The sequence below is a fragment of the Theobroma umbraticum genome, unplaced genomic scaffold (assembly GCF_002168275.2).
Source record: "Theobroma umbraticum cultivar Fairchild unplaced genomic scaffold, ASM216827v3 scaffold_228.0, whole genome shotgun sequence".
Taxonomy (NCBI): Eukaryota; Viridiplantae; Streptophyta; class Magnoliopsida; order Malvales; family Malvaceae; genus Theobroma; species Theobroma umbraticum.
Genome location: NW_018397274.1, coordinates 1,684,840 through 1,709,507, shown reverse-complemented (window position 1 = coordinate 1,709,507; position 24,668 = coordinate 1,684,840). Strand labels below are relative to the sequence as shown.

The 24,668-nt window shown below is 33.8% G+C and overlaps 3 protein-coding genes and 2 pseudogenes across 5 annotated transcripts in view; 4 read left to right on the top strand and 1 right to left on the bottom strand.

Annotated features, from left to right (window-relative positions):
* Nucleotides 1-149, top strand: part of LOC110427329 (early nodulin-like protein 22 pseudogene) — a 718-nt pseudogene extending 569 nt beyond the window's left edge.
* A 2,576-nt stretch (nt 150-2,725) lies between these two features.
* On the top strand, nt 2,726-8,667 carry PTAC17 (plastid transcriptionally active 17). The gene is made up of 10 exons (XM_021442669.2): nt 2,726-3,180; nt 3,756-3,821; nt 3,962-4,142; nt 4,312-4,508; nt 4,925-4,975; nt 5,089-5,180; nt 5,756-5,868; nt 7,168-7,262; nt 7,494-7,598; nt 8,256-8,667. Exons 1-10 carry the CDS (start codon nt 2,830-2,832, stop codon nt 8,391-8,393), a joined length of 1,389 nt encoding a protein of 462 aa, XP_021298344.1. The 5' UTR covers nt 2,726-2,829; the 3' UTR covers nt 8,394-8,667.
* A 900-nt stretch (nt 8,668-9,567) lies between these two features.
* LOC110427214 (uncharacterized) lies at nt 9,568-12,146 on the top strand. 2 transcript variants are annotated; one of them, XM_021442688.2, is made up of 3 exons: nt 9,568-9,720; nt 11,389-11,435; nt 11,547-12,146. In XM_021442688.2, the coding sequence occupies exons 1-3, from the start codon at nt 9,667-9,669 to the stop codon at nt 11,860-11,862; spliced, it is 417 nt and encodes a 138-aa protein (XP_021298363.1). In that variant the 5' UTR covers nt 9,568-9,666; the 3' UTR covers nt 11,863-12,146. The 2 variants fall into 2 exon arrangements, with proteins under 2 accessions (XP_021298363.1, XP_021298362.1); XM_021442687.2 differs by having other exon boundaries at nt 9,613-9,983.
* Nucleotides 12,147-12,692: 546 nt separating this feature from the next.
* LOC110427328 (receptor-like protein 1) lies at nt 12,693-17,183 on the top strand (annotated as a pseudogene).
* Nucleotides 17,184-17,636: 453 nt separating this feature from the next.
* Nucleotides 17,637-24,668, bottom strand: part of LOC110427373 (receptor-like protein 13) — a 9,113-nt gene continuing 2,081 nt past the window's right edge. The window contains exons 2-8 of one of the 2 annotated variants that reach the window (XM_021442863.2): nt 21,349-21,675; nt 21,103-21,258; nt 20,704-20,859; nt 20,555-20,623; nt 20,190-20,345; nt 20,017-20,085; nt 17,637-19,918 (exon numbers count right to left, since the gene is read on the bottom strand). In XM_021442863.2, the coding sequence (XP_021298538.1) occupies nt 17,739-19,918; nt 20,017-20,085; nt 20,190-20,345; nt 20,555-20,623; nt 20,704-20,859; nt 21,103-21,258; nt 21,349-21,502 (2,940 nt within the window). In that variant the 5' untranslated portion in view covers nt 21,503-21,675 and the 3' untranslated portion in view covers nt 17,637-17,738. Of the gene's footprint in view, nt 19,919-20,016; nt 20,086-20,189; nt 20,346-20,554; nt 20,624-20,703; nt 20,860-21,102; nt 21,259-21,348; nt 21,676-24,668 lie in introns of those variants that run through there. The other variant, XM_021442864.2, reaches the window with a different exon arrangement.

Below are 24,668 nucleotides of genomic sequence, written 5' to 3'. Positions count from 1 at the left end.
ATGGAGCTACGGAGTTTGATTCAGGAGATGATAAAATCCCTTTGGCCTTTGGAGGTAATTATTTTATCTGTAGTACTCGACCTGATTTGTGTGCTGCCGGAATGAAGATGGCGATCAATGCCACCGCACCGCCACCGTCATCAAAATAAATACTACATAGCCTTTGATTCAAGCAATTATGCTGAATTAAGCTATTTAATAAAATTTTAATTTATATGTTATTTATCGCTTAAATTTGTCTGACAAAAAAATATCAATAAAAGAATAATGTTAAATGTTGTGTTCATATTTCAGAATTAAATTTGTTTTCTCTTATCTTTAATTGAGACTATAATTGTTTGTTGTTCCATGATTGTTCTAATAGGATGGGAAACAAAAATTTTGAAGGTTAATTTTACTAAATCAGACTTAAGGTTAGTTAAATATATATGTTTCCGAGATAAATTTACTACCTAATTTTTTCCCTTACTTCTTTGTATGTTTGGTTTCCAATTAGATTACTTTTAATGTAAGACAATTTTAAAATCCTCTTGTTTTCTCTTATTAAGTTTTTTTAATTATTTTAGGATTAAACACGTTATGACTCATAAGAAATTTAATCATGATTCTAAGATAATAGAAACAAACATTTTTTGATTGGTAATAACTTGATCCCTTTTGTTACATTAGAGGTTTTGATTAATTTCTTAATTAAAATGCATGTGGAATTTGAATACTTTTTTATTTGATTAATCATTTGTTTAATTACCTAGTGAGAAAAAGAGATAATTTTTAAGAGAATGTTATTACGCAATAGGATTTGTATCATCTAATTGTCTAAGAATTAAGTTTCTTGTCTTTTCTTTAAATACTCAATTCGACAAGATTTCATAAATGAAGAGATTAATTGAACTTAGGAACATTAACAATAACACGAACTACTATTCATATGTTTAGTTTTATTTTTTTTATTTTCCACCAAGTTCGGTTTCTTATTTTATTGTTTACATGAGAAAACTCAACATTAATTTATATTTTTTCACTATTAATCTCATCCAAATAAAAAACAAGAGATATATTTGAGCAAAAATTATAACGCAAGGGGTGTATGTGGAGTTAATACTTTTCTTGTTACTTTTTACTGCCAAAACTTGCAATATATATTTAAGCCATATCCGTTTGGCTCAAAATTTTGGACTATTTGGATTTTAGGTGGACTAACCAAGCCAATATAAGTTTGAAATTGATGTGACCAGAACTAGTTTTTCCTTTTCTTGGGGGTAGTGTCTTCTTTTTTTCATAGAAAATTACAAATTATTCGTTAAAAAAATCACAATATTATAATATCAATTAACTATTCTTGTTATTTTATTAACATCACTTCCTTCTTGTTTTTTATATTGCAAAATATTACCTGCTTATATGATAAATTTATTTCTAAAAATGGTCTCGTACATTGCACGAGATAAAAATTAATAGACTAAATATGTAAATAAGCTCTTGAACTATCTTAAAAAAGTCAATTAGCAATATAAGCTCTTAAACTTTTTTAAGATTGAATAAGCCTCTCACACTAACATTTGACAATAGAACAATTAGCAATTTTTGATGTTACATCATCTTCCATGTGACAGGTTGACATGGTATCTTGATAACGTTAACTTTCTGTGATGGATGACGTGGTATATAAAATTATTGACTAGTAATTAAGTGATTTTTTTCCGTTTTTTCATTTTACCTATATAAATATTCAAAAATTATTAGTTAGGGATTTAAATAAAAAAAATTTAAAAAAAACTAATTACTTTACTCTAATTTTTTTAATTAGAGGAGTGGGATTTGAATCTTACTTTTTTAAGTAGAAAATTATACACTAACGAATAAGCCAAATGCTAGAGTGCAATTGTTTCAAAGTGATTACTATCCTTTCTTTACTTATTACTATCTTTTTAATTTAGGCCATCATTTCTAACAAAACAAATCTTCACTTTCTTCAACATTTCTAAAACCTAACTACCTTATAGTCAGAATATCGTTTCCATATTTGCAATTTCTATTCCTCTCTTAAAAATCTTTTTTTGGATAGTTTTGAATTTTTAAAATCTTTGAAAAATATAAAGAGAGAATCTATTATTGTTGGTAAATAAAATTTAATACCATTAGATTTCGCTTACAGATTGTAGAAAAAAGAAAAGTATTAGATTTTTCTTATAGATTTTTGAGAAAAGAAAAGAAGAATTTGACTTTCTTTTACTGTAGATTAACATTGTGTGTCTTTGTTAGTTTCAGTATTATAAACGTTGTGTGTCTTATCTTTACTTTTCCTTTTCTCAAAATAGTTTTTAGGTATTCTTGGATTTTTTTATACCAACTTTTAGTTAAGTAACAATAGTTTCAATCAAACTGAAAAAGTCAAATTAGTTTTTTTTAAGAAAGGATGGATGGTAATTCGTTAAAAAACGATGATAATCAATTTAAAATAATTAATTTTTTAAAATTTTTTATTTTAAATTTCTAATCAATATATTTTAATTATTTAAAAAAATTTAATTTTAAATCAATAATTTTTAATAATATGACAGATCAATATATCACGTGATAAATGATGTGATAATAAATATTATTTATGATTTAAAAATTTATTTGAATACAGTAAATAGAAAAGACAAGGGATAACTTGGCTCACTTGAGTATTTAACAGGAAACGACAACAAGGCATAGGAGAATCTATAAGACCAACCCAAAATCTAAAAGCCCAAAATTCCCGAAAATATCTTAAACCCCAAGCCAAAACCTCCATACTCCACATCCGAAGATAAACCCAAGTGAGGAAGAAGCAACGAGAAAGAAATGGCGACGCTATCCATGGATATAGCCACTACTTTCTTCAACATCACCACCCGTTGCCGCGGCCACCACCACCGAACCCCACCACTCTCTGGAATCAGAACTACCTTGCTTCCTCTCTTCTTCAAACCCACTACCATCAAAACTCAACCCCTTTCTTCCAAAACGACGTCTTCTTTGCCTCGCACGATCATCACATCCTCCGATTTCTGCAAAGCTCACCGCCGTAGATTCTCGGTCTCTGCCACTGCCACTACGACTCCGCAGAGCGAGGATTCCGATGTTTCCACCAAAATCCCGCCTGATAACCGCATTCCCGCCACCATAATTACTGGGTTTTTGGGCTCTGGCAAGGTAATAATTCCTATTTTATTTTATTGTTCGTATAGCCTGAGGGCAAAATGGTCTTTGAAGTTTCAATATTTTGATTACTGGGTTAGTTTGATTCTGTTATTTTTCTGGTTAGTTTGTGAATTTTTAACGAATTTATTGGATTTTGGCTTTGGAATTAGCAGTAATACTTGTAATATGAAGAAACAAAATGTTGCCTTTGGTGAGCAACATATAGGAATAATTGCCAAGTTTGTCACTTGAGCTGATAGGATGTTATTAACTTTGTCCAATTTGATAATTCTGAATTATTTTTATAATGGGGACTAAATTAACGTATGAAAAGTGGCGGATTTTTTTATTTTATTTTTTGTTAAAATTCAAAATTGTGACTAGTATGTTAAAATGCCATTAAACAATGCTGATTGGTGTAAATGTTGTGCACCTATCTGTCTCTTGTTATCTTATCTACATTTAGCAATAATTTTTTTTTGCATTTTCTTCTTTTGACAGGAATTCGGTTTTTTCTTTTCAAGTTTTTTTGAAAATTGTGTCAGTTGGCTGGTTGTATTGATCTGTTTCTATGTGTTGATGAACAGACAACATTACTCAATCACATCTTGACTGCAGATCATGGTAAGCGCATAGCAGTGATAGAGAATGAGGTATGAAGTTTGATTCTGCTTTAAATTTCTTTGCTTGATGTGATGGCAATTGATGGTTACTAGTAGTTTGTCTTTTGGAAATCATTAGATTGGGTGAGACATTAACGAGTTATTTAATTTTTTCAATTTGAAAATTTCAGTACGGTGAAATAGACATTGATGGATCTCTTGTTGCTGCTAAAGCTGCTGGGGCTGAGGATATAGTCATGCTTAACAATGGCTGTCTTTGCTGTACTGTAAGGGGTGATCTTGTGAGGTTGATTGCAGAGCTAGTCAATAAGAAGAAAGGGAAATTTGACCACATTGTAATAGAGACTACAGGTAGGAATTTTCTCAAAGGCCCATGAAATAACTATAAAGGAGATTAATGGTTGTTTATTTTTCATTGTATATGTCTTGTTGCATTTGGTGTATCTCTGACTATTTCCTTGGCTTGAGCATGAGGAGTTATTGTATTTGCTTATGCTACATACTATGTTCACCTTATCAGGATTGGCAAATCCTGCACCAATCATTCAGACTTTTTACGCTGAGGATCAGGTTTTCAATGATGTCAAGTTGGATGGTGTTGTTACTTTGGTTGATGCCAAACATGCTGGTTTTCATCTGGATGAGGTCAAACCAAAGGGGGTGGTGAATGAGGCAGTAGAGCAAATTGCTTATGCTGATCGTATTATTGTAAACAAGGTATTTGTGGTTACTAAATTTGTGATGTGTACTGCACTCAGTTGGGCACTCTTCAAGATCAAATTGAAAAATTATTTACATAATTCACTTGAACTTTGATTCGAAGTGCATTCCTTGCTTCTGTAATTTCGTTACTTGCCACTGCATACATTTGATTTTGTTGAAACCATTTTTACATTCTCTGATACGTTCTCTGGATGTGCGTACGCCAATGTCAGTATAATGGAACACTTGTCTTCATCATTTAAACAAACAGAGCTTCATTTATTTTCTGCCTCTATAGTTTATTAAAACCACCTCAACTTAGAAGTTGTTCATTTGAAACTCTTATTGGATACGTTCAAAGACTGTTTTCTTATGGTGTTGAATTTGCTTCTCTAATGGCTGTCTGACATGATTATTTATATTTTGGCTAGACTGATCTTGTTGGAGAGCCAGAAATTGCTACTTTGGTTAAACGGATACGGGTTGGCATTCTGCTTTTTTATTCTTTGTTATTTTATTCTAACTTTTGATGCTCTTAGTTATGATATATTTTGCTTAATTCTGATTGAAGATGAGATTGCCTGCCTGCTTGCAGAACATTAATGGTATGGCTCATCTGAAGCGCACAGAGTTTGGAAAAGTTGACTTGGAGTATGTTCTTGGAATTGGAGGTTTTGATCTGGAGAGGTTGTTTCCTGCTTTTACATAGCTCCATTTTTAGCAAAGGAAATTATTATCTATTACATTGCTGATGCTCTTTTTATCATATATAATATGATCATCTTTTGCTGTTGACAAAGAAGTGTTCCTCCAGTCTCTGATTGTTCTTAGATCTGCTATCTGAGCCCTTTTCCATTAATATTATTTGATTGAATTTACTTCTTGGACACCATTTTAGTTATACAACTACATCAGGGATGGTAAAATCCATGTTATCTTTAATTCCTTCTCATTTTTTCTTTTAATCTGCTCCTTCTCTCCCTTTGAAAATATAAAAGGGGGGGGAGGGGGGGTGGTTTATATTCGGATTTGTGGGTTTTCAACAATATCAGAAACTTCAGGAATGAGTCATTTCTGGATTTGCTGGCATCATGCACTCACTCTTTAACCTACACCATGATTTTCTAGATTTATTTAGTTTCATCTCTTACATGGCAATATCAGAACTTACAGTAACGATGATCTTTTATACTTAGAATTCTTGGCTGTTCATTGCCTCCTGAATTTTGGTTTTGGATTTACTGTTGCTAAAATCTTGGCAGGATTGAGAGTTCTGTCAATGATGAAGGTGCAAAGGATGATCATGCTCACCATGGCCATGATCATGACCACCATCACCATCATCATCGTGATGACAAACACCACCATGAACATGGTAACTTTATTTTTCTTGATTCTTACTTGTCATATTGCATGTGTTTTAAATGTTTTGTTCATTTATGTCATGTTTTTCTTTATTAGTGATAGGCCCATTGCATTAGTATGCTATCTCAATATCATCCATGAAGGGCAATCTTTGGTTTAATTTGGTTTCTAATAGCGATTTGGATTACTTTCTTGCTATAATCTGCAGAAATCTTTGTTGTTTACATACTATCTTCTCTAAGCCATGTCGTAATTTCCATTATAGAAGCCTTGATTTTTGCTTTGATACATTCTAAATCAGGTAGTGACCGTGAATGCATTTGTGATGTGTCCGGGTGTCCCTAAGGAGATATATGCGGTATAGATATTAATGTTTCATGAATTTGAACTGTGTCAAGGTCTTATTGACTTAATGACTAAAGAGGTAATTGCTGGACAAACAAATCAATAGGGTGGAAGATGGTAGTAGCAAGAATGAGTTTGATCATATGCTGCAAAGGTCAAATTGCTGAAGACATAATTACAAACTTTATCAGCTACAAATAATCTCTTGGACTAGTTGCTAATTCACTTACCACCTAATTTGTGGCTCTCCTAAGTGATACATGGTGTTCATAGTGTTCATAGGGGGTGGCCAAATTGTCTTCTCAGCGCAAAAATCCAGTTTCATTTTTTCAAAATCTGAGGACCTGAATCTTGAATATTTGAAATTTTAGTTATGTAGATTTGACACTTAAGCGAAGGCATATTGATGCTTTTGGCCAAGATCTACTATTGATGTTTGTGATTATGTAGAGAAATGGACAGGGTGTAGAAGATCGGGAAGAAAAGAGATATTACTAGCAATCTGTGGTGCTTGCTCACTGGTATCCTAATTCAGAGACTGGGCATTCCTTCATACTATTGTTTTTTAATATGGACAGCAAGCTACATCCCATGGGAGCTTGAAGTCTCAAAATTAATTTGTGTAGCTATCTGTCTACTCAAATAATGTTAATAACATCCATGGTCCTTAAGCCGTGCCTTACTTCCTCAATGCCAAAATATCCATTCTTTGTCACTAGTTACTAGGCTTGTGGTTTAGGCTGTCTTCCTACTTTTTCTTGTTTTTAATTTTTCTAATTTAGGCTCTCTTGTTTTTGATTTTCAGCGGCAAGGGGATTTGGATGTGGTTTTGCATGCTAATTTTACAAATTTTGTATCTGTTTAGTTTACTGTGATCAACTGATCATCAGGCTGAGCCCTAATGTACTGAAACCTTTATTCCTCTACTTATAGCGAAGTTAATGCTTTGCACCTTTATATGCAGAACATCATCATGATCATCATTCCCATGATCATACTCACGATCCAGGCGTTTCTTCTGTAAGCATAGTTTGTGAGGGAAGCTTAGATCTTGAGAAGGTTGGTTTTAAAGCATATGCTATCGTCCAGTTCTAGATAGTAGATTTTTACGATCCTAATAAAAGTTATGGACATATTAACTGGCCTATCTGATAAATGCTGGATGTCTCCTGTCTGAATAGGTGCTTTGTAAATTTTTTTTCTTTATTTTGGAAAGACATTTTTTTTTTGGTTGGTAGCTAGTTAAGAACTTTCATCATGGATTCATTTACTTCACTACTTTTCTTGCAGGCTAACATATGGCTAGGTACATTATTGTTGGAACGTAGTGAGGACATTTATCGGATGAAAGGTCTTCTTTCGGTTCAGGGTATGAATGAGAGATTCGTCTTTCAGGTGAGCTAAGTGCCATTTTGATTTGGCTGGTTGTTTTCTTATTTTTTTCTGCTGTGCTGACCCATCAAATTTGAGAAGCAGCCTATTGTATATCTTGTTCTCATCCAAATCATGTGATAAACTAATGACGTAGTTTTGGATTGTCTTTATCACTTTCTTTTCTCTTGTTTTTAGTACCTTTATTACTTTCTTTAGAAGTGTATGCATTGCTAAGTGAATCTTCTTTGAAAATAATTTTGTTACAATTTCTCATGGGACATCGAGAGATGAAAGATGTTCCTGTTCCCTGATTAATGAGTTCACCTAAAACTACTTATTTGTACTTTTATATAATGTTGGGCACCTTTGTTAGTATAGTAAGTTCCTGGCTGTGATGATCTCTCACCACCTTGGTCTCTTTTATTTTTATTTTAAATGCAGTTAGAACTTTATCAAACTGAAGAACCTAAATCCTTTTCTTTTTTCCTCTTGTTGTGAATAAAACTTGCATGAGGAAACTAACATATACCTCTTGACTCTTTTTTTTTTCTCTTTTATTATTTTTTTTAAATGATCATTTCACAGTTTTGCATTCGAATGCAATGAAGTGTTGATTTCAGTTAATGTATTTTATATTCAGATGGTCTTGTCTTTTGACTTTATTTTGCAATTGAACAGGGAGTTCATGACATATTCCAAGGTTCACCTGATCGGCTATGGGGTGCAGATGAACCCAGAGTGAACAAGATTGTATTCATCGGGAAGAACATGAATGCACAGGAACTGGAGTCAGGCTTTAAAGCTTGTTTATTATGATTCACTGAGCAAGACCTTTTTGACCTCATCACCTCATCTGCCTCCTCTGTACTCTCTGTTGCATTTATGAAATACAAAAATACCTGAATATGCAAGGAGTGCCTGCATGTATCTGCTAGTAAAGACTAAAGACCCGAGATTTCTCAAGTACAGAAAGTCGATTTTTTGTATTCCAGTGGTTTCCATCGATCTGTTTTATGTAAGCTTGCTGGTAAAGGATAAGAAAAGCTTCATTGATTCCCCATACTAAAGAGAAGAATGGCTACACTTTTAACCTGTTGTGCACACGCCCTCAAAAGTTACTCCTTTGTTCTAATAGCCTTTTTCAACCCATCACTGCTTATTGGAAACTACACTTCTTTCTGTTTTTTTTTTCTTGGCCTTTTTGTTCATAACAAATAGAAAAACAACACTAGGTTGAGAATAATGTTTTGGCCTTACAGATTTTGTGAAAGAAGTGGTTTGGGTTCAAATCTTCAATAAAGAAAAAATATGCTTATTGGTAAAAGAAAAATATTTATAAATTCAAGATTCATTTCTTGTTGCATTGAGGCATTTATTTATAGAGCGAAGGTATTTATTTTGATCTAATTCTTTCACTTATATAAAGAAGCAGGATTTATTTTGATTTGGACTTAACATTGATTTTTTGTTCTCATTACATTAACTCTTCCATTCACTTATAAAGAAGAATTCACTTTGGTTGGACTTACAATGATGTATGACATAAGTGAAAAAAGAGTTAGATAGATTTTGTAACGATTTTATATTTTCAATTCAAACAACATTTTTTTACTTTCAAACTCAAATTTTATCTCTTATTGCACTGGTTTTTTTATGTTTTAAGAAAATTAGAATTTGATTTAATAAATTTTACTAATTACGACGTATCATTTGTACAAGTCACCAATGATGCAATCCGTCTAAGATCAAACTTTATAATAATCACCAATTATGCGATCCGTCTAAGATCAAACTTCATTACAATTCTCTCTTAATGATTTTACGATAAAAAATTTGATCACTTCTTTTAACACGAAATATTATATGAGACTTTTTATAAATTTTTTTTTATATAAGGTTTTAGATATATATATATATATATATATATATATATATATATATATATATAAAACTTGTTGCAAAGGTACAGATGAAAACAAAAAATATGTATCTACATGCTATGATTATGGTAATTTAGAACTTGTGCGAAGTGGGCAAAAAGCATCTTCCCCCATATGCACCGGAGATTGAAGAATTGACGAAAACAAAAATGGAAGCTGACGTGGGAGAGGTGCAGAGTGAAAGTCGAGAACATGACAAACAAGTAAATCCCTCACTCTCACTCCCATAGATTTTCCAACTAAAACCACCTTCAAACCCTTTTCTCACACTGTTTTGCCTTTGTGTAGCCCCTCTTCTCTTTCTCAGCCTTCATTACTTGTTATTGTAGAAGTCAATTACCTTCCCAATTCTAAAATGGAGATTAAAAGTCTGTCCCACAACAGCATTTTTTGTTCACTGCTTGAATCTTCGTTACTGGAAACTACTCTGCTTGCTCACAAATCTCTTCTTTGGCTTCTATTTCTGGTGCATTTCTCACTTTCTTTCTTTTTTTTTTTTCTATTTTACTTTGTATGGTTACTCTGACTGGATAGTGCTCATGTTTTTAAGTTAATGGGTAGTTTTTAATCAGCAAGAGTAGCTTTCAGTCTTGGGTCTTCTAAGTTTGGTGCATGTTTGCTGTTGATGGGCAATCTCTTAAATGAGCAAGGTTGAGGCTTTTAATTAACAATGCTGCTATCTTTTGATGCTTTCATGGCTTGTATGTGGTCAATTTGCATAATCTATGCACTAGATTCTCTTTTGGATAACTTTGTTGGACTTAGACTGATGTTCTGCATCTCGTTATATACTATATAAGTAACTTAATTGGGACTTTCTCTTCTACTGTTTATGTTGTTTTGCACATATTGGGACTCTTTTTCCATTTTTGCTTTTTTTTCATGATTATTTGGTTGCTAAGCTAATGCAAGGAAAAGGAAAGATATTTAGAGTTTTAGATAGTTAACCTCTTCCAAAGGTTTTTGGCCCGTTTTTAAGTTGTAAGCAATTATGTGGACTAAGCTTATGGAGTCAATTAGCTGCCAAAAACAAATCAGTTTAAGCACAAAATTAGAAATCTATCATCAATTTTAAAACCCCTTAACCTTCTCTGCAACAAAATCAGGAAGTAATGCAAGGAGGTACTGTCAAAGCCCCTGAAATTAGTATTTTCAAGGTGTAAGCCAAGGAGTAATTTAGGTTGGGCCCCTGCTCTCAGCTGTTGGAAAGGGAAAAAGGGTGGGAATGATTTTAAAATGTTAGGTTTTGTGGTTATGTTCATTCCCATGAACAAGATTCTATGCGTAGTTTGTCAAGGTAGGTTTTAGATTCATAGCCTATGGTCTATGCTCTAATATTTCTATCCATTTATCTAATGGCTTAATATGGCATATGTCGAAAGGTGTATCCAGGTGTTATACTTTCCAGGGTTGCTTCAAAGCTATACCCAACGCTGTATTTATCAGTGATATATATATATAAAATCCCACTTTTGGCTGAGAAAAAAAAAAAAAAAGGTTTCAGCTTCCAGCTGAATGGTGATAAATGCTTAGTGCTTTGACTACTACTTCATCTTATAAATATAGGAGATAATGTGATTATATATATATATTTTCCATCTGTGTCCAACAATTACTTGCTTCTGAGCTTTGTACATCAATTTTGAGATTGTGTGGTCATTTCTTTAAGGTATATTATGCTTGTTCATTAACTCCATGTTAATCTCCATTATGCATTTTCTTGTCTTTTGCATTTTTTCCAGCCTTTTTTTTTATTTTTTTTATTCCAGAAAGTTCAGTAATTGTTTTGGAAATATGCAGTTGTTACTATATGCTTCTTTATGTATGTTCTGCCATTGTGTTTATGTATTTTCTTGTAAATTCTTTCCCAGATTGGATCTACTAAGCCTGATGATATGCCCATTTCTTTTGATCAAAGGTATGGATTGATTTAGTTGTTTCCTGTTTTTGATCTCTTGATTAATCATCAAATATGATGTAAAAATAGTAAAAGAGTAATCGGATAGTGGATATGCCAACTGCATTGCAGATTTTCTTTGGCTGACCTAATTAAAATGCAAGAGACCGTTTCTGAGAACAAAGATGCTGGTGACAATGACAATGAAGATGATGACGATGGTGATAAAACAGATGATGAAGATGATGAAGCCGAGTCAGAAGAAGACAGTGATGATAATGAGGATGATTCCGATGATGATGTCGAAGCTCACGGTTATGAAGAAAGTGACGATGATGATGAAGACGATGACAATGATGAAGATGATGATGACGAAGAGGATGACGATGATGACAATGACAGCGATGAGGATGAGCAGGAGCAACCACCACCTAAGAAGAAGAAGTGAAAGAAATTTGGTGTTAACTTTATTTGTTAAGCTGGGTCAAGACCTTTTGGGGCATGAGGAGGAGTCCAATTATCCAAGTAATTCTTTATCCCCCTAATTGGTAGGGAGTCAAGTATTTATATTTGTGGAAAGATCAATTCATTCTAGCAAATATTAAACTATTTATTTCATTTGCTGTACTTCCATTTGTGTTATGTAGCTCTTCAATCCTACATTGAAAGTTGAATTATGTGAAAAAAGTTCTAGGACAATTCATTCAGCCTGAAGCACTTGTTACACTGTGTTGGCCATCCTGTTCTCCTTCCACTACAAATTTGCATTCAGTTGAACAATTCATATGACAATATAAAGGAAACCCAACTTTTGTAGAAACTACAGTGGAACCTAATCAAATTCTTGAAGAGAGATTTTGGTTGGGTCATAGATTGTAAATTCAATTTAATGTTAAATTTAATAGTTACAATCTTATATGCAAGTGAAGAGGAGGTGGACCAAATAATTAGTTACAAAGATTCAGCCTACTGATCTGCCACAAAAAACGAGTAACTCAACAAGAACAAAATGTAATTCATGCTTTTGAGTCAACCTTGGCGTAAATATGGCTAATCAATAAGAGTGGCCAAGGCTTTGCAAGCTTTTAGTGTAATAATGTCTTTTGGGTTACATGATCAGCCCATGTAGCCATATATCTATCACACAGTTTGAAGTTTAGGAAGGATAGAAAAACGATTTCTGTAAGCAGCCCACACACCCTGCAGTATACTACTTCTGGGAAAGGGAAAGAAGCTAATTAATTAAGGAATAGCTTTGAATTTGAACGAAGCGAATAAATGAAGGAAACAAAACGTTTTACATTGATAGTGCAAATAGCGTTGAGGCCTGTCGGTGAAGTTGATATAATATATATAAAGCTTCTTGCATTGCAACAGCAGCATATATACCCTAGCCTAATGGCTAAGTTGTTTTCGCTGTTCTTGGGTTTGATCCTTTTGGTCCAAGTAATCCATGGGCACCAACGTTTGCTACGACGAGGAGAGGATGAGCCTGTTAGAATTCAAGGCATATACCAAATCAACTTGCCCACACGATGCAGACCACTTTCTCCCTTCCTGGGTTGAGGATGATCCCGGGAGCGACTGTTGCCTGTGGGAGGAAGTCACATGCGCCAGCCACAATGGTCACGTAATTGAGCTCTTACGTGGCCATTTTGTTGCTGCATCAGGAAACGGAGGCTATTTCCCATCTCTGCTTAACATATCTAAGTTCCAGCCGCTTAAGGAGCTGAAGGTTCTTGATTTATCTTGGAATGGGATTATGGGCTGGATTAATGACAATGAAGGTACATTAGTATCGACTTAATTAATCTTGTAGTAATTAATAATCCTAGCTAGTTAATTGCAGGATGTAGTAGCTTTTTGCTACTGGAACAACTGGAGACCTTAAATCTATCTTATAACTTGTTGCGGAATAGGAGTTCCCTATGGTTCTTGACCCACCTCACGTCTCTTAAGCATCTTAATTTTGGTGAAAATATGATGGGAGGATCCTTTCCTGTCCAAGGTACGTGCATGCATGGTTTAATACGTGAATGTCATAATTATAATAATAAAAAAATAAATTTATACATACATGCATGCTTATTTATAATTTACTCTTTTTTAGTTTAATGTTATTGTTATTATCAAATCAATCAAAAGAACACTATATTGTACATGCAAGAATAACAATCACGTATACAATATACCAACATTTTCTTGCAGAGTTATCAGTTTTTGAAAACTTGGAGACGTTCGACTTAAGCAACAATGAGTTTGAAGGCTTTCTAACAATGCAGGGTAAGTGAAAAAAAGGGTACAAATGCTTTAAATCTTCACTAATTATTGAGTGGTATACCGCATCGAGTTTATGATTAGATTGTTTATGACAACAAACTCGAATCGACATTGATGTAGTACTCCTTCTACCTATTTATTAAAAATATATGATTTTGAAAAAAGAAATCAATTTCGATTAAATAACAGTTGACAATAATTAATTGTTCTTTATAATTTCTCAGATCTACAAAATATTTCTAGGCTGAGTAAGTTGGAATACCTCAATCTGGATTCGAGTTCATTGAACATAGAGTTTATGAGGTTGTTGGTCTCGCTACTTCCATCACTTAAGTCTCTGATTCTTTCTAACAATGCAATGGAAGGATCCCTTTCTGATCAAGGTACACTGCTATATATGAAACAAATATTAAGTTTTACACATTTTTATGTCTCTTTATATTTTATTATTTAATCATCATGTATGTAATTTTCAAGTTGATTAAAAATGCATAAGTATTTGTTGCTATCATTATAACAATTTGAGTATGTACTTTTGTTTTTGGTCACTTAATTAAATGTCTCTTACAATGTGAGCATGTTCACTTGTTCATTGACAAAAATGACTAACATGGGCGTTGTGATATGGATATCAAATTAACTTAAAATTTTAGGTGAATGATGAGTATAAATATGTTTTAAATTTTAACTATTTATTTGTTAAAAAATCATTTAAGTACAAAATGTTGTGGAAGGATGTAAGAATTAGAAAGTTTTGCAATGGTTTAACTTGATTTTTCTTTGTTTATTGGAAACTTATCTAGTATATTGCAAAGTTTCAAACTTCACAAATACGTTAAGAGGGTTGTTGTATGTTCTAATTAATTAAGATATATATTTAAGAAAATTAATTAATTAGCTAATATGATTACTATAAATGGATATACAAAAACTTTATAAGCCCATTTGTAGAGTTTGAAAACTCTACTGTCAATGGATAGAATAGTAGAACTATTATATAGCTAGCTAAGTGGAAATTGGATGAGTAGGATTAAGGTACTTCATGTCGAAGAAAATTCAAATAATTTATAATTTGGGTTATTTCGGATTAAAGTCTTCTCAAGTTTAGGTTATTTTTATTAATTGGATTATTTATTTTTATTTATGTTGACAGATTTGAGGACTGAAGATATTGCATTTGAAATGGAATCATATTGTTGGGAATATTCCTTCAAATGTGAGGGAACTGAGTTCGCTCAAGTCATTATCCTTGACAGGGAATGCATTTAATGGCTCTTTACCGATTCCAGGTATATAATTAAATTACTTACAAATTATATAATTATATATTAAGAGATCTTCTAGTTCATTATATACTTATATCTTACACAAGTTTCTTTCCTTTTACTAGGTTTATGTGAACTAGAGAGACTTGAAGAGTTAGATCTCAGCAGTAATAGTTTTGAAGGGCTGATTCCGCCATGCCTAAACAAGTTGAAATTTCTTCGGTTCATTGATCTTAGTGATAACCATTTTGAAGGTTCATTCACAGCTTGCAAATCACTCCAAGCTTGAGATGATCGCACTCACTTGTGATGGCAACAAATTAAAGATCATAGATGTTGAATATTCAAATCAGAACCCATTGCTGTTTCAGTTAAAGTCACTGAAACTCTCCAACTGTAATCTGAATAATATTCCTCATTTTCTCCATCACCAATATCGACTAAGAGCAGTTGATCTCTCTCACAAGAAGTTGAATGGTAGTTCCCTGCTTGGTTACTTGAGAACAACACTGGGTTAGAATTTTTTAATCTAAGGAATAACTCTTTTGCGGGTCAGTTTTGTTTGCCAACAAATTCTACAAGCAATATGGATTGGGTTGATGTCTCAAGAAATGACTTAAGTGGGCAACTTCAACAAGATTTTAGAAGGATACTCTCAAATTCAAGATGCATTAATCTGTCCAATAGCTATCTCCAAGGTGATCTTCCATCCTCAATCTGTCCCACTAGAAATCAGTTGGAGGTGTTGGATTTGTCTTCCAATAATTTCTCAGGAGAAGTACCTAGGGGGTTAGTAACATGTTACACTAACTTGATAGGCCTACTGTTATCACATAATAAGTTTCTTGGTAAAATATTTTCTTCCCGTTGCTTTAACTTGAGTCGTTTATCGTACCTAGACTTGAGTAACAACCATTTCACAGGAAGTCTTGCCAACAATGCGAGACTTTCCACCATGATAGATTTTTTGGATGTTAGCAACAATTTTATGACAAGTGAACTTCCTAGTTGGATTTGTGATCTGTCGTATGTAGCGGTGCTTTCTCTGCGAGGGAATTCTTTGGAAGGCCGCTTTCCTTACAAAGGGCAATTTCTACATGCGGAGTACTTGGACTTTTCTTACAACCCTCTTTCGGGGTCATTACCTTTTGCTTTGACCAAGGTTAAAGCAACTTAATTTGGATTGTCAGGACCAATACCAAGTGCTCTTCTCAATTTCTCGGCTTTGAAGGTGTTGAATCTTAGAGACTAGTAATCCGGGCTTGATTGGCACAGTTCCCAGCTTGAGAGTTCTTTCGTTTGGAAATAACTATTTGGGTGGTTTAATTCCAAAGCAATTATGTCGTCAATTAGAAAATATAAGCATCTTGGATCTTTCTGACAACTTTTTTTTCTGGGTCAATACCTCTATGTTTCTCCAAAATTACCATCGGGAAGATCAAGCTCCTGAGAGTAGTGATCAAAGTCATATCCTTCAAGAAGAAACTCTTGATGGAGGGCTGACACCCACCCCGGTATACCAAATACACGGAAATTTGAGAAAATTTATTGCCTCCACAGATTACATCCATGGAAGAGGATTTGAGATTGATTTTGTGACCAAAAATAGGCTCTACTCCTATGAGGGTGACATAAAATATTTGATATCAGGACTTGATTTGTCATGCAACAATCCAATAGGACAAATCCCTTCGACGTATCCTCAATCCACGCACTGAACTTATCTCACAATAGGTTGGTGGGATCCATCCCAACTTCTTTCTCCAACCTTGCTGAAGTAGAAAGTTTGGACGTTTCCTATAACCAATTGAGTGGGCATATCACTTCGGAGCTGACCAGCTTGAAATATTTAGAAGTCTTCAATGAGACACCCAACAATTCCAGATACGAAGCAATTCTCAGCATTTGAAGAGAGTAGTTATAAAGAAAATCCATTGCTTTGTGGACTACCATTAAGGAAAAATTGCATTGAGACACCACACTCGTCAATGGTTTCTTTAGATGAAACTAACGACAAATGGTTTGAAGTTGATTCTACCGTCTTTTATATATGCAACTTTTGCTGTGACATATATCATGCTTTTGCTAGGTTTCGTGATTGTTCTCTTCATCAACCCTTGCTTGGTGAAGAAGATGGTTCCTTTTTGTTGACCATTGTGTGTATTCTAGCTATAATTTTGCTTATGATACTATTAGCAAATTGTCAGTCGAATTTTGGAATTAGCTATCTTTTGCCTGTTTATGCCTAGCAATAATGGAAATTCTTTAGGGTTCAAGTTAGCAAACAATGTACTCCATCAAAATTTCCTCCAAATTTGATTTTGATATTCATTTGGATTTAAGAATCACGCCGTCTATGAAATTTTGTATCATTTACCATTTTTACAATAATTGAATTATTTGAAGATTTGAAAGTGAAGGCGATAAATTTACTCATAAATCTAGATAAAAATATATTGCAGGACAAAGATGGTTCACTTTGATTTTATTTAGTTTAAAAATTTCATAATTGAATTAAACCAACTTAATTATATTAACTAAATTTTTTAATTGAATAAACTATTTTAACTAAATTAACCACACCGAATTAATCGAATTTTGTCTTAATTCGATTAAGTCGATTTTTAATTGACCTTGGCATAAACCTAGATGCAATGCAATAGCTAGATTGGGAATACTCCTCCAAATTATTATATCGTAGAGTTTACCAACATCTGAAATGTAAGTAAAGAATGTCCACTTAATGTTATTTAGGCTTGGCAAGACCACCAAGAGAATGTTACATTGAACTAAACCTTTTGAAGCATAAATAAATGATCCAATCAACGAAATTAAACCAGAGATAACACCAGTGAGGATTGATGTAGAGGACTGCGGCTAACGCCAATAGTACCATAGCATATGAAGCTGAAAAAGTCCAACCAAATGCCACCATATCTACCATACTGTCATTCTCTTCTCCATTAAAGGGCACTGTTGTTGGGGGCACCTCCGAGCTGTTGCAACTCTTTTCAATGAGGGAGCCACAAAGACTAGGATTACCTTCATAACTGCTCCTATCAAATGTTGCAAACTGACCTTTATCAGGGGTCATCCCGGACAAGTTGTTGTATGACACATTGAATATGGATAAAAAATGTAGCTCAGTCAATTGAGAAGGAATTTGGCCACTCAAGTTGTTGCTTGAAAGGTCTAGACTTTCTATTTGTTTGAGGCCAGAAAAGCTCACTGGTATAGATCCAGATAACTTATTATGCGAGAGATTCAACGCACGAAGATTCTTCAGCTCTCCAACTTGTGCTGGAATGGCACCACTTAACTCATTGCATGACAAATCCAATCCAAACATGTAGTGAAGAATGTCACCCTGGTAAGAATTGTGTCTATATTTTGTTGTAAATTCTGCTTCTGCTTGTTCATATGGCCTTTGAGAACCACTAGTGTCTGAGTTCAGTTCAAGATTGGAACTATAATAAGAACTAAGGCTGATAATTGCATTGAACCTGATCAGACTAGTAACAAAGGAAGATTCACCCGCTGCCATCCCAAAGGATATATTGGCAAAGCATGAAGGTATGGACCCATAAAGCCGATTTCGTGAAAGATCCATGATATAAACTTGCATTTGACATAAATGGTTAGGGATTTGACCCTGTAAGTGATTCCCTGCTAATAGAAGAATGCGTATCTTTGAAAGTGTATTAATCCATGGTGGAATGCTTCCTGAAAGATTGTTGTCTCTCAAATCAAGTGTACTCAAACGGGAGCTTTCACTTAGTAAAGCATGAGAAAGTAACCCACTGAGACCATTCCTTTGCAAATACAAGAATCGCAAGGACGAGATATTAAGCAAACAGGATAAAGACCCAGATAATCTATTTTCAGAGAGGTCTAAAACTTTAAGGTTTTTCAAACTGCAAAATTGGTCCAAGATGCTACCTTCCAGGAGGTTTTTTGACATTGAAATGCTAGTTAGAGAGGAGATGTTACCGATCCAATGAGGAATTCCACCCGATACATTGTTGTTGGAAATGTCTAGGAGTTCTAAGCGAGTGATGTTTGTCAGCTTGTCTCCTATCTTCCCAGTGAAAAAGTTGTCATTCAAATATAAGTGCAGCAACCTGGTCAAGTTCATATATGTGGGAAAAATTTTCCCATGAAAGTTGTTATTTGATAGCTTCAAGAATCTCAAATTGGTGCAATTTTTTGAGAGACTTCTTGGTAATTCTCCTGAAAAATTATTAGCAGACAAATCTAGAAAGTGTAGACTGTTCATCTCTCCCATTGAAGAAGGAACCCTTCCTTCAAAACTATTCATCGACATATCTATGTACGATAGTTTCGGAAGGATCATAGCAACATTCTTTGGGAGATGACCTGAAAATTTGTTGTCTGCAATGTTCAGAGTAATCAAATCATGCGTAGAATTGGGCAACTGCAGGATTCCCTGGAACAAGTTCTTCACTAAATTGATAACTTCTAACTTTGAGTTATTCTGAAGCAACCAATTGGGGAACATTCCGACCAAGTTGTTGAAAGAGATGTCAATGTATCTCAAGTCATACTGGTGGAAAAGAAAACTAGGGATGGTGTTAGTTTTCTGATTGAGGTTGCAATTGCTCAACTCAAGTGCCTTCAATTGAAATTTTGGGAGCCAAGTAAAATTTTCAGTTTCCACTTGAAACATTTTGCTTTTTGATGAAAGTCCCAACACCTTGAGTTTTGAAAGGTTAGCTAATAAACCGAGTGAGAATAAGCCTTCAAAATTGTTATTGAAAAGCGCCAAATACTCCAGAAACTTGAGATTGCTAACATCAAATGGTATGTTCCCATCCAATTGATTGGATGAAAGATCAAGAACTTGGAGGTTGGTCATATTGCCAAAGCACTTTGGAAGATGGCCACTAAACTTGTTGTCACTGAGATCCAATTCAAGGAGGTTCTTCAATTCACATATTCCTGATAAAAACAAGTACAAAATGGTTTTAGATAAATTTTTAAAATGTGAAAAGTGTGTAGCTGTAGAATCTTTAATCACATCAAATGCTTGCCTCTACCTTGTATGGAACCATTAAATTTATTATCACTTAGATCAAGCAATTCCAAGTTTTGAAACCTTGTTAATTCTGCATCCAACACAAGAAAAGAGTTAAAATATAGGTTATACGAGACAATGACAGAATGAGATATTAATTGCAGAACCTTTCAACAGATAGATCACAGGCATTACCCTTGATAGGAAGTGAACCTTCTATATGGTTGTTACTAAGAATCAAAGTTTTGAGTGATGAGATTGCACTCAATAACGAGAATGCACTGCTGCTGAAACGATTGTTACTCAGGTCTAAAACCAGTAGCTTCTTCAAACTACCTGATCCTGCAAAACCTTTAACGTAGAATATGTTCAAGGCCATTTTAAGTCTAGGAATTTGCTTGTAATATATCTCTCATATTTCAAACTTTCTTTCCATAGCAAAACTTGAGTTGAAAAATTAAGACACTAACTGTGTTTTAAAAGAGCCATTAGTATATATAAACCTTAACATGACAAATTAGTGGCTGAAATGGAGATATGTAAGTGTTGAAGATTACTACCTTGGATGGAATCATTAAATCGGTTACTGCTTAGATCAAGCATTTCCAAGTTCTTCAACTTTATCAGTTCTGCAATAAAAAATGAAAAGGCTTACATTTACATAATTAATGCAATTAACTGCATATTTAGAGAAATATCAAGACATTACCTTGGATAGGAAAGGAACCCTCCATATTGTTGTTACTAAGAATCAAAGTCCTTAGCGACGTAAGTGCTGTCAATGATGACAAGATACTGCTACTGAGGAGATTGCCATTAAGGTCTAAAATCTCCAGTTTCTTCAAACTCAACAATCCTTTAGAACCTGTAAGGCAGAGTTGTAATACAACAAGAATCTTGACTTGTATATTGAAATCCAAAGTTTTCAATATATTTGTCTACATTTTGAATTGTTCATTTTTTCTTTGTTAAAATATTCATATTCGTTTTCACGGTTTACCAATTCTCTGCACTAGGACTACTCTTCTTTATCTGATTTCATATATATAATTTTGTAAGTTTTTCTTTTCGCCCTTTAACAGAAGGAATAAGGAGACAAGTTAAGTACCATTTACAGGAAAGGATCCTTTCAGATCATTATAAGGCATAATCAGGGTCTTGAGCGATTTGAATTGGCTGAAAGATGAGAAGATGTCGGTGTTGAAATAGTTATCAGTGAGATCTAACTTCTCCAGCTTCTTCAGGCTCGAAAATCTTGTATAACCTGCAAAGGTAGGTAAAAATGTAAATAACGCCACTGGTGTCAATCTAGAGAAGCTACTGATTATATGTAGGTGAGAGTAAATAAAGTTACCTTCAGTCTGATCTATCCACCCACCAAATCCATTGTCAGATAAATCAAGACTCACCAGTTCTTCAAAAGGATGGAACAAAGAGATATTTAGATTGTGATTTCGGAACAAAGTGCCAGGGATGCCTGTCCTTGCATGACTAAGAGAGAGCTCCATTAGTCTCCCAGTAGTGGCATTGCACTTAACTCTATCCCAACTACAGCAATTGCTTCTTTCATGATCATCAACCCATGTAATGAGTGTAGTATCTGGACCTTCACTGACTGATTCTATAAAAGCCTTGAGCTCTAACAACCCAATTCTCTCCTTTTCCAAGCAACCTCTAAATCCTTGCGTTTGAAGCAAAAGTAGGACAACCCAAAATGAAATGTTAACAAATGTCAGATATCTTCCCATTGAAAGTCAAACAGTTGGACAAAAAGTTTGAGCAATGTTTACTTCTCAGTTCATGTTTAGCAAAAGTATACATCTATTTATAAGTCTTCAAGGATGCAAAGTATGAAAAGTCACCTTCAATCAAGATTGGAAAAAATAACACTCCTTGCAAGGAATGTCGGTTTCCCTCTGCCTTGGAAATTTCATATCGGACATCATTGTATTTCTATGATTTGGACCTAATTTGATGGTGTGGCTTGAACTACTGCAGAAATTGTAAGTTTGAAGTTTAAACTATCATTAGTCAAAGATATACACGAAATGCTCGAGTTTGATGCTCCCAGGAAAGTTAGAATACAATGTCCGTGGTATTTGTGACTTAATTCAACCTAAGATTGATTATTACTTGTTGAAAGAGTTGTAGTATAATTACAAAGAAAGCTTATGTACATGTATTGTCAGTCCGTACAAAATGTGGGTTCGTGCTTGCATTCAAGGGAACCATTGTGCTTGAATTTTGGTGCAGAAGACTGGTGTGACCTGCAGGAAAGGGTCTTCTTTGGTAATCTTTGACTTTGGGAAACAAATCAACATGACTCACCCTAGCTCCTTTGTTTTTGTTGGTAAACTTCAATGGACAATACTTGCAATTTCCCCTCTGGGGTCAATAATTTCCACAAAAATAGTGCCATAGAAGTCTTTAACACGCTTTCAGCTCTACCCAGATTAGTTGTATCTAAGCCTGCTGTTTTGCAAACTGCAATTTCCCTCTAAGCAGAAGAACATATGGCCGTAGTCCACAAGCAAGAATCCACTAGACTAGATGCTACCATATTCAAAACACAAGCTTGTAACTAGAGAAAATTATTTCATCATTTTCCGAGAAAATTTACCAACGAAAATGCAGTGATCGGGATGTAATCAAAATAGTCATTGGTGTCAACTACATGTGTTTGGTGTGAAATTTATAGAAGGAATATATCATCCCTAATTAACTATTCTAATCAATTTTCGACAAAATATTTTATCAGAATTTCTTTATATAAAAGAAGTTAGCCGGCAGCAATCACCAAAAATAAAAATTAGCAGGCAGCAGCAAGCCAGAACATAATTTTCTTTAAATTTTTATATTTTCTTTCAATGAGGAAGTTCAAAGAGAAAATTAGGTATATTTAAATTTTAAACTTTATATTCTTCTAAAGATAGAAACCATTGAAAATTTTCATGCCACTAAAATAGTTTCAATAATTTATTTTTCAATGCATTCGATGAATTATTTTGGTAATCATTTACACTATAAAAAAAGATTTTTATAATAAAGTTATAAGTAATTTATAAAGTTAATATAAAATATGATTAAATTAGAAAGTACTTAATTAAATATAACATATTTAAAAACCAATTTGTAAAACTACATAAAATTATTTGATAATTGGAAATACTTTAAATGATACAATATAGCTATCTAATAAATAATATTATTTGGCATCAAAATTGTTTGATATAATTGTGAAATCATATTAGCTAGTATTACTATTAAATATTATTAAATAACTGAATATTTCATATTAAATAATGTTATTTATTATTAACATATAAAATACATAGTTTTACCTGAGAAATTCAATAAATAATAGATTTAATATTATTAAACTATTAATGCTTAACAACACAATTTTCACTATCAAACAACACCAAAATTTGAGTTCTGTCAATTTACGTTTGAATTAATTAATATTTTTTGGTACAACTGAATTAATTAATACTAATTATCCTTTTAGCTACACCTTGATTTTAAACTTTAGTGATGTCTGATTATAACTTGTGTCATATAGGGAAGGACAAGAAATATTATGAACAGTGGAAGAGATTTGCTGCAAAGAAAATCAACTGCTTTGTTGGCCGCCATTATAGAAAACAAGATGCAATGTCACTTGTCATTGAGAAACCACTCTTGTGACAATTGCTCCTTGAAGAAATTGGAGACATTGCTTGTGGAGCAAGGTACATATGACCTAGAAAAGTCCACATATTTTCTTTAGGATGAGATACAAACCATTACGGGCAGAAGGGGTTCAACTTCTTTCAATGGTGTGTCTATTAGCTTCTCTATCAAGGCAAACTGGCAAACTGGCGAAAGATAGAGCGGACAAAAACCCAGTTTAATCATTAGGAACTGGTCCAATATGGAATAGAAGATCTATTGGAGTAACACCGACGTGACCAGTGTGGCAAGAACCATATATATGCAGGGAAGCAGAGAAACCCCTGGGAGGCCCGGCTGGCAGGTTTATCACTCCCATGCAGGGAGCTTCTGCATTGATCTCGTTTCAAAGCTTTAAATTTGCAGAATGGTATTTTTGTTTTGGTAATTGAGAATAGGCTGTTTGAGCAAGGAAAGTCACAGCAAATTAGCCATAAAATATAGACCCGGGGAAGACAAGCTGATGCAAGATCGAGTTACAACAACCAAATTTAATCACATAAGGAGATGCAGCAATAGGATACTAGAATGCTATAGAAGTCTTTTAACACGCTCTCAGCTACACCTAGATTAGTTGTATCTAGCCTGCTGTTTTGCAAACTGCAATTTCCCTCTAAGCAGCAGAACATATGGCCGTAGTCCACAAGCAAGAATCCACTAGACTAGATGCTACCACATTCAAAACACAAATTTGTAATTAGAGAAAATTATTTCATCATTTTTCGAGGAAGTTTACTAATAGAAATGCAATGACTGGAATGTAATCGAAATAGTCATTGGTGTCAACTACATGTGTAGCAAAAGTATATTTCTATTTATAAGTTTTCCGGATGTAAAGGATGAAATGTTGGTTTCCTTCCGCCATGGAAATTTCGTATCGGACATCATTATATTTCTATATATGATTTGGATCTAACTCGATGGTGTGGCTTGAACTAGTGCAGAAATTGTAAGTTTGAAGTT

Bases quoted from the DNA above. Each gene is read 5' to 3' on its own strand.
- PTAC17 (XM_021442669.2), top strand. From the start codon at position 2,830: ATGGCGACGCTATCCATGGATATAGCCACTACTTTCTTCAACATCACC. The intron at 3,822-3,961 runs GTATGAAGTTTG...TGAAAATTTCAG, and splicing joins TAGCAGTGATAGAGAATGAG to TACGGTGAAATAGACATTGA. The intron at 4,143-4,311 runs GTAGGAATTTTC...TCACCTTATCAG, and splicing joins CATTGTAATAGAGACTACAG to GATTGGCAAATCCTGCACCA.
- LOC110427214 (XM_021442687.2), top strand. From the start codon at position 9,873: ATGGAGATTAAAAGTCTGTCCCACAACAGCATTTTTTGTTCACTGCTT. The intron at 9,984-11,388 runs GTGCATTTCTCA...ATTCTTTCCCAG, and splicing joins TTCTTTGGCTTCTATTTCTG to ATTGGATCTACTAAGCCTGA. The intron at 11,436-11,546 runs GTATGGATTGAT...ACTGCATTGCAG, and splicing joins CCCATTTCTTTTGATCAAAG to ATTTTCTTTGGCTGACCTAA.